Here is a 15938-nt window from a genome sequence, read left to right as displayed (position 1 = left end):
TAAACGTCTCTAAATTATTGAGCTTTAAGATTCACTACTTACTTTGGTTATTCAACTTGCCTTCTTCATCTGGAAATATTCCTACCTTTGTACCTTACTCTAATACCAATTTGAAACTGGAAAGATTGCTGTTATTCCTAAAATAATTCTAAGCGCACTTTCACCAGTGACTTATAATGATCCATGCTAACTGAGCTATCTTACATAATATTTCAGAAACAGGAGTTTCAGTAAATTTTATTAAAAATTTAGTAAATTTAAAAATTTTGTTCACTTTTACTTTAGTTCTTTCTAATATGGCCTTGCTTTAAAACAAACAAACAAACACTAAGCCCCAGAAAAGGCAGTTGTTATGTACAATCACCCCAGAAGACTGAGGAAATTAACACAAGGAGCTCAGAATGGCTGGTCTGAAACATGCTGATATGACAAAGAAGATGCTTATCAGCACAAATTGTTTTCTACTGTCCTTGGTAAAAGGGATAAGAATGAATAAATAAATGCTAGAATTGAGAAATTAAACAAATATAGACTAGTCTTTCAGAAAGTCTAGTGGTTAGGGTAAAGAAAAAGGTAGGGTGGCAGATTGAGGTGTGTGTTTTTTTCGTATGGGGGAGAAATGTAAACGTGTATGAGCTGAGGGAAGGAGTCTGTAGAGAGTGAGAGATTAGAGAGACAGAAGGGACAACAGAGAACAAGGTTTCAGAGGGAGTCTTTGTTTTACAAGATAGAAAGTTCAGAGTGACAGGACTCACCACTATTCAGGCTGATTTATTATGCCACAAAAATGGCTTAAGTTTGAGGATTTGGGTAATGTACCATAAAAGTAACCCTTTAAAAAAAATTGAGTCTATAATACAATATTCAAAATCACAATCTTTAAAGAACGAGGTAACTCTTTACTCAGAACTACGTTCATTCATCACTGAACTATTAAAACAGTGTTTTGCACACAGCAGATCGATGAGTGAATTATGTGATAATGAATCCTAAAATAACATTTATTTCTTACAGACACTTATACTTACTACAGATTGAAAATATTCAGGAGAAATGCCTTCCAATTCAAGGATTCTGTCCTCAAGTTTTTTAATTCTCTGATAAATGTCTCTTGGCACCGGACCACCTAAATACATTTAAAAAAATTCTGAGATACTATGGATAATTCTTTCTTCTTACAATTTTTATTCTTAAAATACCATTCAAAGACACTTATGCAAAAGAATGGGAATTATTTAAACTTAAGAAAATAAGTTAACAAGAGTAAGACAGAATGAAATCTTTAGCAAACATTTTCATAATATACTCTATGGGATATATTATTATACTACACTTCTCCCCAAGCCCCATTTATGCTTCCTATGTTGCTAGGCATTTTGTTTTATGTTAAATTCATTTTACAAGACATTGAATAGTTCCTGTATAGAACAACTTGTATCTCTGACAGACTCTGACAGTTGTTTAGGAGGAGGAAAATGCATAGTGACAACTGACAATTCAATTCAGTGGCTGTAATATGTCGTATCATTTTCTTCAATTTATACTTCTCCTTACATGCCATATTTTCTCCTTTAACCCAGAAGACCATTTAAAAGGAGCTTTACCATAATTTTTTTTAACATCTTTATTGGAGTATAACTGCTTTAAAATGTTGTGTTAGTTTCTGCTGTATAACAAAATGAATCACCTATACGTATACATATATCCCCATATCTCCTCCCTCTTGCGTCTCCCTCCCACCCTCCCTATCCCACCCCTCCAGGTGGACACAAAGCACCGAGCTCATCTCCCTGCGCTCTGTGGCTGCTTCCCACTAGCTATCCATTTCACATTTGGTAGTGTATATAAGTCCATGCCACTCTCTCACTTCGTCCCAGCTTACCCTTCCCCCTCTCCGTGTCCTCAAGTCCATTCTCTATGTCTGCGTCTTTATTCCTGTCCTGCCCCTAGGTTCATCAGAACCATTTTTTTTTTTTAGATTCCGTATATATGTGTTAGCATACAGTATTTGTATTTCTCTTTCTGACTTACTTCACTCTGTATGACAGACTCTAGGTCCATCTACCTCACTACAAATAACTCAATTTCATTTCTTTTTATGGCTAATATTCCATTGTATATATGTGCCACATTTTCTTTATCCATTCATCTGTCGATGAACACTTAGGTTGCTTCCATGTCCTGGCTATTGTAAATAGTGCTGCCATGAACATTGTGGTACATGTCTCTTTTTGAATTATGGTTTTCTCAGGGTTTATGCCCAGTAGTGGGATTGCTGGGTCATATGGTAGAAAGGATGCTCAACATCACTAATCTTTAGAGAAATGCAAATCAAAACTGCAATGAGGTATCACCTCACACCAGTCAGAATGGCCATCATCAAAAAATCTACAAACAATAAATGCTGGAGAGGGTGTGGAGAAAAGGGAACCCTCTTGCACTGTTGGTGGGAATGTAAATTGATACAGCCACTATGGAGAACAGTACGGAGGTTCCTTTAAAATACCATAATTCTTAACTAACAAACTTTCTAGGCAGGGGTATGGTAAAATTAAGGTTACTCAAATTTCAAGATTATGATTATATCCCAAATCCTTCCATTTCTTAGCACCTCCAATGTAAACATTCTGGTCTAGACCACCATCACCTCTCCCTGGATTATCACAACCTCCAAACTGGTCTTCTTGTTTCTGCCTTGCACACATAAAGTCTGTTCGCAACACAGCTGCCAGCAACCCTTCTAAAATGCAATTCATATAGTGTTAGTTCTCTGCTCAAAACCTTCCAACACCTTCACATTTCACTCAGATTAAAAACCAAAGCCTTTACAATAGTCTACAAGATCCTATACAATTTGGACATTCTCCCCACATTCATACCATTTCAGCCCTTTTTCTGTTATTCAACTAGGCCAAGTACTCTTACAACTTTAGCACTTGTGATTCTCTCTACCTCTGTATTCACAAGGCTTGCACTTGCCAACTTCAGGTCTTGGCTCAAAAGTTACCATATCGGTAAGGCCTTCTCTGACCACACTTTAAAAAATACCAGTACTACCACTTCCCCCTACCTAGCACTCCCTCCCTATCTTTTTTCCCTTATTTTTCTCCAAACCATTACTACCCCAACATTCTGTGTATTTTGCTTATTTATGGCCTGTTTCTCCACTCTAATGTAAGCTCTTAGAGGGCAGAACTTTATGTTTTGTTCATTGGGTATGGCTGTGCAGGTTGTACACTACACAAACCTAGGAAGCATCAGTGCATAGACTGAACAGGTGCTCAATATTTACTGAATGAACAAATACATGATTAAACAATCGTTACGCAATTAAAGAATATGGATAAATTTTCATATCAAAAGTATCAACTTGTTAAATATAAAAACTCTAGAAATATGGGGGGATTTTTTTGAGAATTTTTAAAGTTTAGGATCTTGGTTGTTCTTGCTTTCGAATAAAGTAAAATGAATAACTTACTCACCTGACTTTGCTCTTGCTGCTCCCTTTACCTAGAACATCCTCTGCCTCACCTCCCTACCTTTCAAGAACCATTTCAAGCTTCCCTGGGTCAACAAAGCACTGCCTGAATCTCTTCACATGGAGGCTCCTTGTGCCCCACCATACCCTTCCCTCACAGCCCCTTTAACATCCCCCTTTGCTATTAATCTTTCTCCCAAACAGATTATAAAGTCCTTGACGCCAGAAACTGTGACTACATCTCAGTGTCCCTCCTGTCTAAAACAGTGCTTGGTGTATAGTAGGCATTCAACAGATACTTTTCAAAATTAACTACTTGACACTATTAGATTTAATAAACCAGTCAATCCTGTTATACAGTTTGTACTGTAAATGCATCTAGTTCTGAGAAAGGGAGTTAATTTTAATGCTAATCTCTTACTATCCTCAAAGATTTACTCATTCTCTTATCATCTTCTCCCTTCATCCACAAATACACCAGATGGACTGGACTCAGAAATTCCCTGAACCATATTTTATGCCTCTGTGCTTTTTGCAGATATTTAGAAGATAAAATCAACAGGATCTGGTGACTAAATCGGGAGGGAGACTGAGGCTTTGCAGCCAGTTAAGATCTAAGTTTGATTTCTAGTTGCCACTTACCACCTTGGGCATGCTGCTCTGAAAACTTCAGTTCCTTTATCTGACAATGATTACAGCACCAACATCTCACAAGGGTGCTGTTAAATAGTGAGTTGATATATGTATAATACTTTCAGAGTGACTGGCACTTAGGATTTAGTCAGTCACTTAATAAATGTTAGTCCCCAATGGCACTTATTTATTTATATGCTTATCCTCACTGGAAGATCTTAAAGAGCTAGGGTTACACTTATTAATACTTTTTACCAGCACAGTGGGGGATACGAGTGAGAGATGGTCATGGTTATGAAGTTAATGGCAGGAAAAAAACTACATTAGTTTTCAGCTATGACTTTAATAAACTGAGAGAGTCAGGATATTGTTGAGAAGTGTAAGAGGAGGAAGAAGGGCGTAAACACATGAACTGTAAATTCCTTGAAAGCAGGGACTAGGCTTTCTTCATTTTTGTACCAATCAGAACAATGTTTTTCGTACATGACAGCTGCTCAATGAAAACCTGGCGACTAAGTGAATCGGAATTTCTTTAACCACTTGCAAAGATACATTACAGGACACTGCCCAGCACTCTGCTTACCTGTCTGCAATCGCAAGTGAGCCTCAATGTTTTGTAGTCGTTCTTCTACAGCCTGATTACCACAATCGCGGAGCAGGCTGTTAGGTTTATGACCTGACCCTTGAATTCCTTCAGGTCTAGTCTGTGGTCCATATGTATTCACAACTCTAGAAACTAAATTAAGAAACTTTTGAGCCTATTAAATTTACATTTCAAAAATCAGAAAGTCTCTCTCCTTAACAGTATTTGATGTTCTTTTCATAACCACAAACCCAAGTACAAAGAAAGGCAAGAGTTTTTGATTTGTTTTAAAATAAATAAAATTTAGATAGGAAAGTGATTTCTATTCCATTTTGCTTATAATCTAGAATAAGTTTCTGACAGTGATGAAGATATTATATAATGGATACTTACCTTTTACATGACTTTTAAACCCAGGGTAAGGAGTAAAAACGGCATCGGTTCTCGCACAACTATTTTCTAAGGAGAATTCAGACGAGTATAAGTTTAAATATATTCTTAACTTCAAATGTATGATATTTTGATAACCCTTCAGTAATACATATTAACATATTACTCATAATCAGAGAATATCATTTTAAATAACAGTAATTAAATTACTATCATGCACAGGATAAAATTTAGTTATCTTTACTCTCTAAAACTTATATCTAATGTTACCTATTTCCAGATTTATATATAGAAAAGTCCTCAACATTTGGTGGCATAATTTAATTTTTAATGAATACCAATATCCCTAAAAACCATCTGGGCCTTTGGAGAAAATAATTTATATATTATAGAGAGTTAAAATTTCTAAGCTAAAGAGACATAGAAATAAACAAAACTCAGTATTTTTACTAAAATATCTTTTTAAAAAATACAGCATTTTTGATATTACTGATCATATTAGTGAACATGTAATATAAAGTATTATGCCTTTAACACATTTTTATTTCAGAACGCCACACAAAAAAGACCTTGAAACCTACAACACATACTTTTATACTTTTCCTAGATTTCCAGTGCTCATCTAAAAAAAATCCCTAATCACAAAAGCTATCTCTTTCCAGACTGCCCCTTTCAAAAAACGCAATTTTAAAAATAATACCATGTGAAATTTTGTTCCAAATTTTTTCTAAGCTGAAAAGTATAGTTTCTTTCAAGTTATATATCAACAAATAAATCATAAACCAAGGGAGAAAGTTGGAATGATATTAACATAATATATAAACAATTCAAATATTATAAAATAATCTTTAAAATGACATTAAGTAAAACCATGCATTGCAGTAAATTTCCTAAAAGACTCCCCTTAATTATTTTGTAATAAAAATGGATGGTAAAAGATAATGAAGGAAAATTCTTTTTTTCCCTAGGGAATTTGATTTTTTAAAAAACCCATTGTTTATATTTTGGTCAATTGAGAGGTATTAAAAGGAACTCACTAACACGTTACAATACATCTGATTTTTTTCAGTCTGTTTCCTTAAGATAGTTCTGCTGACACATCAAACTGTGAATAAAATTCCAAACCCACCTATCTTTTATATATAGATACTAGAGTCATTTTCTTTTTCTTTTCTTTTTGAAACACCTGAAAATGTTTAAATGGCCATCACCTCTCCATTCTCTTTCTACCATTTCATGGGGCTAAGGGTTAAAAAAAGAAGCTATCATCCATTCCAGAACTATATTCCAAATATATAGATTAACTGACCCATTAGAGAAAAATTCAGCATGGTGTGAAGATAGTGAATGTATAAGTGCTAGTCACTCTCCACAGCAATTCTTCCCAACACTGTTTGGAGCCAGCAAGGGATTGAATGGGCTAAGGAATCCTGCTGAGCATTTCAATTCTTGTCAATTTCTATCCCCTGGTGGTTTATAATAATAGAGTTAGCAGGGAGAACAGAGGAATAACATTAGTGATACATGTGCTTGCTCCTTCAACAAACGCTTTCTCATGGGTAGCTTGCAGTTGGATTGTAGTACCTGAGATTTTGCCACTGCTGAACCTGTTCTGAAAAGCTAACAGTAAAATATACCAAATCTAGAGATACGTATGTATAATGTTAATAGTAGAAAAGGCTGCATTTAGGACCCACCTTGAGCCTGTATTATTTCATTATTAAGAGAATCAGTGTACCAATGTGATACGAGTCAATTCTAGGTTCATCTGAAAATTGTGTTCATAATAATTAGCCACAAGATATTAGAGGCAACAAGAAAAATGTTCATTCCAATTAGGAACTCTTCTCCATAATTTTTTCTGAGAACTACTTGTTCTGATTATTACTATGATGCCTGACTATGATCTATGCTAGTGCTTTGCAATTTTGTATTCTGCAGCATACCTGCAGATCTGTAAATATACTATAAAATCATGTGGAGAGGAAAGGAGAATCTGATGAAAAACAGCAAATGTATGCACTATGAGAGAAAGGAAAAAAGCATAAGACACCATAGTCTTGTTGACAAATTGGTTTTATCATGACATAAAACATTTCAAACAGCTAAGGAGTAGTGAGAAAACTGCTCCCTCTTGAGGAGTATTAACTTTACTAAGTTCACTTCATGTATTAGTATCATAATTTCATAAATACCTTTAGAGACTTGAAATTTATATAGCTTAGACCTTCTTACTAATGAGACTGAGACACCCTACCACCCACACTTTATCTTCATTTCCTGAAGGAACTTTAAAACAATCTTTACACCTGTGGTAAACATTTGCCTTTTTACGTTAGCATTTATTTGATTTTTGGATAACCAAGATGAAAACCATTTTGTATTATTAAACAGAAGGAAATACTGCTGTCTTAGTTTCCAAATAAACCTGTGAAATAATTAAAAACTGTGTTCTTAATGTTATTCATTTTAAAAAACAAATGAAAGATCATTAAAATCCTACAAAAATTAACTTCTTCTAGGTAGTTACCTTGATTACAATCAATAACATTGCAAAATTCCCTGACGTTGTTTTCATTGATTTCAGCTTGCTTTCTTTCAATAAATGCAGATATTCGTCTGTCAATCTACAAACAATAAGCATGTGTGTCTTAATTCAAACACAGTAAGATTAAAAAAAATACTCCACCCACCCCCCAAAACCCAACTTCTTACTTCTGCTTTTCCAGCCTTTATTTGAACTACTTCTGGATCAAAATGGATCTGTGTCTTTTTCACATCTCCCAAATCACAATCTTTGTGCTTTTCTTCCTCCTGTAGGTCGCCAATGGGAAATTTGGCATTTACTTCATTCTTGTTCCCTGTTTCTGTTTTTCCTATTTCTTCAACAACAGTTGTATTCTCCTCTTTAATCAGAGGCTGAAGTTTTGCTAAAAAAGGCTGAGAACACAATTCCATCTGCTGAGGTTCAAACTGATCAAAATTAATCACATATTTACCATATTTATATAAATTTCTGCTAAGTAGAGGCAATATTCAATATCAATTAACTAAATTTAAAAGGTTGGCACATCATACATAGATCTGAGCACATGTAAGTGTTTGTGCTGTCCTCTGCTATTGTGACCAATATCATTTGCTATAAATCTGTTTAAAAAAAAAAAGGAAAGGAAAGAAGAAAAAGAAAACCTGAGGAAATTTAAAATTTTCTTTGAGGGAATCATTCTGTCACTCATCTTTTATTTTGTGCCAAATCAAAGCCTCAGCCTCTGGCACCAATGCCACTTAATTAACATGTCATTCAAATGCCTCCTCAGAATACTAAGGCTTAGTATTTTTCCTCCTTAACACGAGAGCCAGTGCTCTCACTCAGCAAAGCCCTGTATTATCACTATATCACTGGAGATTCTCCACTTGAAACTGCAGTTGGCCGAAGTAAATGAGAGAGCATAGACATGAAATATATAGGTGTTATGCTGAGTGAACACTCAAGCTTCTCCTGACATGGCAAGATATCTTCTTGGGTCATGAAATTAAATTTTTAAAAAGAAAACGAACAAGAGCCATAGCTGAAAAGAGGTAGATGCCTATCACCATACTAGAGGGGGAAAAAACCCTGTTGTATAATGTAAATTATACTACCCATTCCCCCCGCCCAGACCCATCCACAATTAGGCCTCAATTGAGTCCTATAGCTCATTGCTTCCGCCCTTTAAAACTAGGGTTAACTATTACTTTTAACATGAAACAGAGTTAAAATTTCCCATAAAGTCACTGAATAGAGGACTGAAAATTAAATGTCTACTCCATTAATCAAAACACACCAACACTTGTCAGTGTTCCAATTATTTCATACCTACAATTTTGCTTCCATTATTTGCTATACCAAATACTCTTCTGAATCCTTGTAACATCTTAATAGAAGTAAACTTTTCGACACTTCATATTTTATACTTTGATTAGAGATAAACTGCAAACTTGCATCAATTGTAACTGCAAAGATGTTCAATTGGAAACTAGCAAGGTCATAATACTGTTCAGTTATTGAACTGAAATACTAAAAAATATAACAATACTATTATAAATTAACAATTCAGTGTTGACTTAATATAAAGGATGAATGATTTCAAACTCAAGAAAAAGACGATAAAATAGTGACTGGCTACTTACTAATATGAGACATTAATGTCACAGAAATTACTTTCTTTTTAAAAACTATGCTGAAACTGTTTAATTGCAATAGACACTCCAGGATGTGTCATGCTGGGATAATGCCACTTCTTGAACCACTGAAAGCACTCCATGAGCCTCCAAACTCACCCAAGGCATGGAATCATTATCATAGCATGACACACACCTGCCGTGTCTTATTGCTTAATTATAACCTACCATAGATGCAACTGTATTGAATTTTCAGTGCAAGTCTAGAATTGAATAGAACTGCATTTTCAATCTTCACATCCACATCAGCCTATTGGGCTATATTCCTGTAATTGTCCTGATCACTATGTAAATTAACAGATTTGGATCCAATCTGGCCAAAGTAACCTTTTATTAATACCACTATTAATACAGTGTTAAGATAGAGCTAACAAATACTACAGCTTACAATTTAACTACAATTAATTTCTAGTCTCAATATCGAGTTAACATTTTTAACACGAAATTTACCTGTAAATATAAAACGTGTTGTTCAAGTGCACTAAAGAGCAAAGCAGGCTGGAATGCCGAGAGGCTCTGGAGCTTGTTCCAATCGATTGTAATTTTCACCACATCATCTCTGATGTTAAGCTTCAAAGGGGCAAACCAGCAACATCACAAAAAATTACAAGATTAAGCTGTACACATGGGATTGTCCAAAAATAAGATTTCTATAGAATAACACACCATTTAGCTCAAAGTTCTCAAGTTTTCAATCATACATAAAAATGCTCTACACCTAGTTACCACTTTAAAAAGCCAAAAAACGTGAAATTTTCATAAAAAAATAGAATGACATCTCACTCTAATTCTATTCTTGGGTCTGTGTAACGGGACCATCTTTTTCGATAATTCATTATCTAAAAAACTTTGGATAGGGGTGAAAATAGTCTTGTCCTACTCAGAATCCTACTGCTTCTAGCTCAGAGCATTAAACAGAGGGGGCAGGTACCTTTATGAAAGTTCTGATATATACATTTCTTTTTGTTAAATATGCACATAAATACATAACAAACATATCATTCCTCTGATGTCTTCTGAATCACATTTTTATTGTTTTCAATTTTAACGAATTTTAAAAATAATTTAAAAATCAATTCATACATTTATATTCATACATATTATAAAGTCTAGTGATACATGGCAATGTGTTTATCTACTTCAAATAAAAATTAAACTATTATTTAGCTGCGGAAATCTGAAATTGAAAAACAAATAGTTTTCCACAGTAGTGAAATAAATGGCCAGAGACTGGATGGAAAGGCCAGACTTACTGCTAAACAGTATTTTCTAGTAAAGTATGAGGGCTCATTGTATGAAAATTTCTTATAAATTGGCTATCCGTGACCTATTACAATAATAGTATATATAGAAAACTACCAAGAACCTGAATATAAAATTAATATCAAAATGAGTGAAGATTTTAGAGGGAAAGCCTCCATCTCTAGTCTTTTGAGTGAATAAAAGTGAATCACCGTAAACTTTTCTAGGGACATGTGTTTATAAGGATATACTACATCGCAGAATCAAGTTAACTATTATTTTTTCAAAAATCATTTATTTAAAATTAGTCATGTTTTCTACAAAATAAAGACAACTGTTACATTAGTTCAAATACAGATCTTATAAATTGTGATTGTAATAAAACAAAAATATAAACCAATGTACATAGAACCGAAAAGATCCAAAGTTCCCAAAAAAGGCACTATATGAATGAACGCTACATGACAGAAGTTTACCACCCTTTGACCAGAAATATTTAAAGTCCATATTAGACAAGTGTAAAGAAATAAGTTTTGTGTAGGCTGCACTGGCAAAAATTAGTTTACATTATTTTAACTAAGGCTTTATATTAAGATAACCACATTAATCTTAATTTACATTATTTAATGCCTATAAAGATTTCCTTAGACAACAACTTATGCATGGAAGTAAACTATTACTATACTTTTACAGTTCTCAAGGGATCTATAGTTTACTATAACAAATTTATGAATACAGTTTGGGGATAATGCAGGCAAATCCTCAACCAAAGCAAAGCATCAAATTTTCTAGAGAAAATAATAACTTATAGAAATTAAATTTAATGTTTGGATCATATTCTCATTTCAATTCAGCAAAATTATGTAAGCTTTCAAGTGCAGTTAAAGATATTTGGTCTTTTAAGAAAATCACATAATAATGTCACAAATTAACTTTAAAACTATCCCAATACATCCAACTATTATTCAACAAATTCCCTGTTAGTAATATGAATTCTATGCATTTTTACACTGTAGAACTTGTAAACCATTCAGTCAAAAATGTATTAGTCTGCCATTAATATGGCCTATTTAAAATATGTATTTCAGTAAAAACTTTATTAAATTAATATGAAAATCCAAGCTAACAATAAATATTTCTTCAGCTTGGTAAAATGGACCAACCAGAGGTAAGCAATAAAGTTAAAATTAGAAAATTGGAAATCTGAGATAAAAAATACTTTTTAAACATTCAACTTTGTTTCCTATTTAGGAGAGCTAATAACACGATACTATACAGAATAAAGTAGGCATTTTACAACATACATTTTAAAAAATTCCTTAAACTGGTTTTGAAAGGAAATAGTGATTTCCACCAAGGGCAATTTTATAAGTATAGTACTCGGGCTTTAATTCTTTAAACAATACATCTCGAAATACAGAGAGTATTACCAAGTTGGCTAGCATTTAATTGATGAGATGATCTTATTTTCTGACACTTGTATAAATGGTCCTTTCACTCTGTCATGAAAACTCACCAAATATTCACTCTAAACATTTTTGACAGGTGACATAAGTAAATTTTAATCACATCTCTACTTTTACCTACAGAATATCTGAATGTTTAAAATTTTTTAATGAGTTTTAAAAATTCAGTATACAAACTATTTCAAAAGAAATGTTTTATTTCTTAATGTTATTTTTAAAAAGTATCTCATCAGTGGGGGGAAAAAAACTTGCGTAAACTATAGGTGAGTATAAACTTTTTTCATCCTGATATTAGGATATTAAAAAAAAAACCTTAAAGTTCCAATGTCCACGCCATAGAAAGTTCTCAAACTTTTAAACCATTTACAGGTCTTGAGTCTTGAGACTGAAATAATGTGTCCCCAAGTCTTAAAAAAAAAGTTTAAGTCCTTGACAAACAAGTGAGTTTAAAACTTTTAGCCGACTCTATTAATAATCGTTCTATTAAACCAAACTGAATGTTTAACTTAGAGTAATGCTCTTTTTAAGTTAGAACAAATATTAGGATTTTAAAAAATATTTAAATAACGTTTTAAGAGACTGATTCTCCATTCACCCAAGGCTTTTAAAAATAATTTTCACAAATCAAACGCTCTATTTTCATAAAGGAAGTTACCATTATCTTCAACATAAATGCCTAATTCCGCCTTAAGATTAAAAACATCTGTTTTTTAAAAGCAGACAAACATATTTTCAAGTTGTTTCTCATTTAAAATTTGCTTTGCACTTTACATCATGAAACGAAATAGTGACTTGAGTGTAAGGAGTACCTTTATTTAAACCCGATTTTATTATGACATTTCTACAAAAGCTATTTATCAGCCAGTTAAACTAGTTAATAGCTAAATTACTAAACAACAGTTGTGATACAAGCAGTATCGACCATGGATAACTCAGCCAACTTCACGCTATGAGTAGTTTAGATTAATTCCTTTTCTCTTCCTCCCCGTTTTAAAGGGGAAGAGATGCAAGCAACGGCCAGAAGGAAAAAAGAAATAAACAAAAGCAAGTGACTCATAAGAGGAAATCACCCAAAAAAGGCGGAGAGACAGCTTTTCCAGAAATCGCAGGCCGTACTAACCTATCAATTTCTATAATGAATGAACTGGAAGTAAAAGGAGCCTGAGCGCCAGACGCCTCCCAAACCCTCAGAGAAGCTTCTCCGCATCCATTCTCTCCAAGCCTGTTCATCTCCGAGCCGGGTTTTCACTTACACTAGCCTCACTCACTCTTGGGGAGAAGAGTTGCAAGGAAATCTAGCCTGCAACCGGCCGTGAACTAACCCGCGCGGCCATCCTCACTCAGACCACAGACGGCTGGGCCCGAGCTCCTCCCCCGGCCTCGGCTACTCGCGCCGGGTCCCACACCCCGCAGGCCTCCGCTGCCCCCTGCCTCCGCTCGAGGAAAAAAGGGGGGAGGGGCTAGACGGTTCCCAGACCCCTTCTCCCACAGACCACCACTCACTTGTCCAGCCAGGGTATGCAAGGAGCGAAAGACTTCGCAGACCACCTCTTGGGAGAGGTTGGGGCTGCAGCTCCGCTCTAGGCTCCTGTCACCGATGGTCGGGCGACTAAGCTCAGCGGCAGTAGCCATAACACTTTCGTAGGCCGCCCCCGCCAGCACCGAAAAGCCCTCACAACCCACCCCACCCTCCCCTGCTTTGGTCGCTGCGCGATGATGTAAAAGCACTGCGTCTCTTTTAGAGCGGGGCTTTGAGCACCCGCCCCCTCTATGTGACTGACAAGCACGTGCACCAATCAGGTGCAGCTACAAGGTTCCGCAGAGGACCCTGAGCGGATGACTGCGAACCTGCGTGAGGCTAGCTACAGTATTTCAGATAATGATTGGAGTCGTAATCTAATGAGGGTTAGCTTCTTGAACCCTCATTAGTTAGTTAACATCGCTAATTTAACATAAATTAGTTATCATAACTAATTTTTCATGCGAGGAAGAGGATATAAAACAAGAAAAAACTTTTATGCCTCATTTACCATCAAGGGAATGATATTAATTACTTTAAATCTGCAAAATAATTCTGTCAAGTTTAAAAACTCGTAAATCAGTTGCTATTCCCTGCGTACTACGGTAGAGACGCTCATCCTAAAACTGTTTCAAAGAAGGGAAACACTGTCAATATGATTCTAACAGGAATTTAACTAAGTAAGCAATCGCATGCAACACAATCTTTGAAATTAGAGATCAATCCGAATTGAAATTTGACAAAGTATTACTTATCAGATAACTTTGGTAAAAGATATTTGAAAGACTTTGTAGTATTACAGAGTCTAACATTAAAAATTTTGTTGTGCAATTGAAAAGTTTAGAAAGTTTTTAGTGTTCAACTTTATTCCAAAACACTTGAAAAAAATAAATATCATCAGTTTAGAGATGAGGGATTTAAAATTCTTAATTCCAGTCGTCTAATGCTCTTACAGTAAAAGAAGCAGAGGTGGAAACTTGCACAATGTGTATTCAGTTTTAGAGTACGCTGAATGAAAGGGGGAGGAATAAGGCATCAAGGAACTGGGATTAAGGGCAGTAGGGATAAAAGAACGCCTTTGACCTGCCTCTAAGGAGCCTGTTAATTAGGCTTTCATTTCCAAAGATCACCAGGCGACAGGATCTTGAGTAATCTTGTCTGCTCCCTTGTTCACAGCAGGACATACAGTTTATAATCCAGCCTATGTCTAGAGATGTCCATAGAAAGATTTCACAATATCTAATCCCAAATTGAGCAACCTTCTCCTCCAAGCCACTCCTCCCCATATTTAACCTAAATTCATGATTCTTTGCAATGTTAGCAATTTTCTTTGCCTCTGGTTCTCTTGTTAGAGAATAATTCTAATGGGGTAACTAAAAGTTTTTGTTTTGTAACATATTAGCAACTAGTTTCAGATTATTTGTTTTCACCTAGGTGTGAGGTTTGTTTTTGTTTTTTTTTTTTCAAATATTCAGGCCAGTGGTATGAGACACATTTGGGAACTTGCTTTGTATATTATAAGAATACCATCTTTAATAAGGTACTGCTCATTCTTTCCTTTGCCATCACTGATTTTGAAATTTCAAGTTTTACTTGTTCCCTTGAACATCTAATATAGAATTAATTGATGGCCATTTGATCTCTATATAAATTCTCTATGAGATTCTGTTTCAATATGCAGACTTCCACTTATAGTATTGCTTACTTAGCTAATACTTGCAATTTAACTCTTTTGTGCATTATTTCTTCTTTCCAGGGACTTTTCTTACTCCTTCCTGATGCCTATTACGTTCATTTTGGAACTTATTTAAATAGAAGAGTTTGTAGGCTGAAAAGATGTGGATTTCCTTGGGCTAACTTTATATAGAAACATACAGAAAATAATGTGTAAGAAAAATATGATGAAAGCTCTGAAATTTAGAGAGTAAAGGAAATAATTTACCCTTTATAGAAAACTAATTACAGTTTATAAAGTGGGTTGCTGAAAAATCTTCTGCCTGGTGGAAATAATTCAAACTGTTGGTCTTGGCATTAGCAACAGAATTAGAAAAACTGTCCTGAAAATTCATCCTAAGAATCACTTGGGAGGATAAATGAAATCTAGGCTATCTACCTTATCAACAAAAATGTCCTTTATGAAGAGCTTTAAAGGTACAGCCCTATTAAATAAACCAGTGCCCAGCAAAGTGCCTGAGATACACGTGCTCAATAGATGGTATAATACACCTTTTTTCTAATGTAGAAAAGGAAAAGTTTAATTCGCCTTCTCTGGCTCCCCATCACCTGATGGATAAGCCCAAGTTCCTTAGAATGGCATCTAAGGCTCTTCTCATGATCTGGCCTTTGCCTAAATTTCCAGCCTCGTTTTCTGCCACAAACCATCTGGTGCTTAATGCTCTCAAAACT

General features: G+C 34.8%; 1 protein-coding gene across 4 annotated transcripts in view; it reads right to left on the bottom strand.

The window, feature by feature from the left end:
- The window catches only part of MBIP (MAP3K12 binding inhibitory protein 1), a 35036-nt gene extending 21336 nt beyond the window's left edge, over positions 1-13700 (bottom strand). For 2 of the 4 annotated variants that reach the window (XM_082649318.1, XM_082649319.1), the window contains exons 1-7: positions 13517-13700; positions 9756-9875; positions 7800-8024; positions 7615-7711; positions 5088-5153; positions 4695-4847; positions 1029-1126 (exon numbers count right to left, since the gene is read on the bottom strand). In XM_082649318.1, the coding sequence (XP_082505444.1) occupies positions 1029-1126; positions 4695-4847; positions 5088-5153; positions 7615-7711; positions 7800-8024; positions 9756-9875; positions 13517-13645 (888 nt within the window). In that variant the 5' untranslated portion in view covers positions 13646-13700. The remainder of the gene's footprint in view (positions 1-1028; positions 1127-4694; positions 4848-5087; positions 5154-7614; positions 7712-7799; positions 8025-9755; positions 9876-13516) is intronic. The other 2 variants (XM_082649320.1, XM_082649321.1) reach the window with 2 other exon arrangements.
- Positions 13701-15938: the final 2238 nt, after the last annotated feature.

The sequence above is a fragment of the Grampus griseus genome, assembly GCF_964374135.1.
Source record: "Grampus griseus genome assembly, chromosome: 2".
NCBI lineage: Eukaryota > Metazoa > Chordata > Mammalia > Artiodactyla > Delphinidae > Grampus > Grampus griseus.
This window is presented reverse-complemented; position numbering and strand designations above follow the sequence as displayed.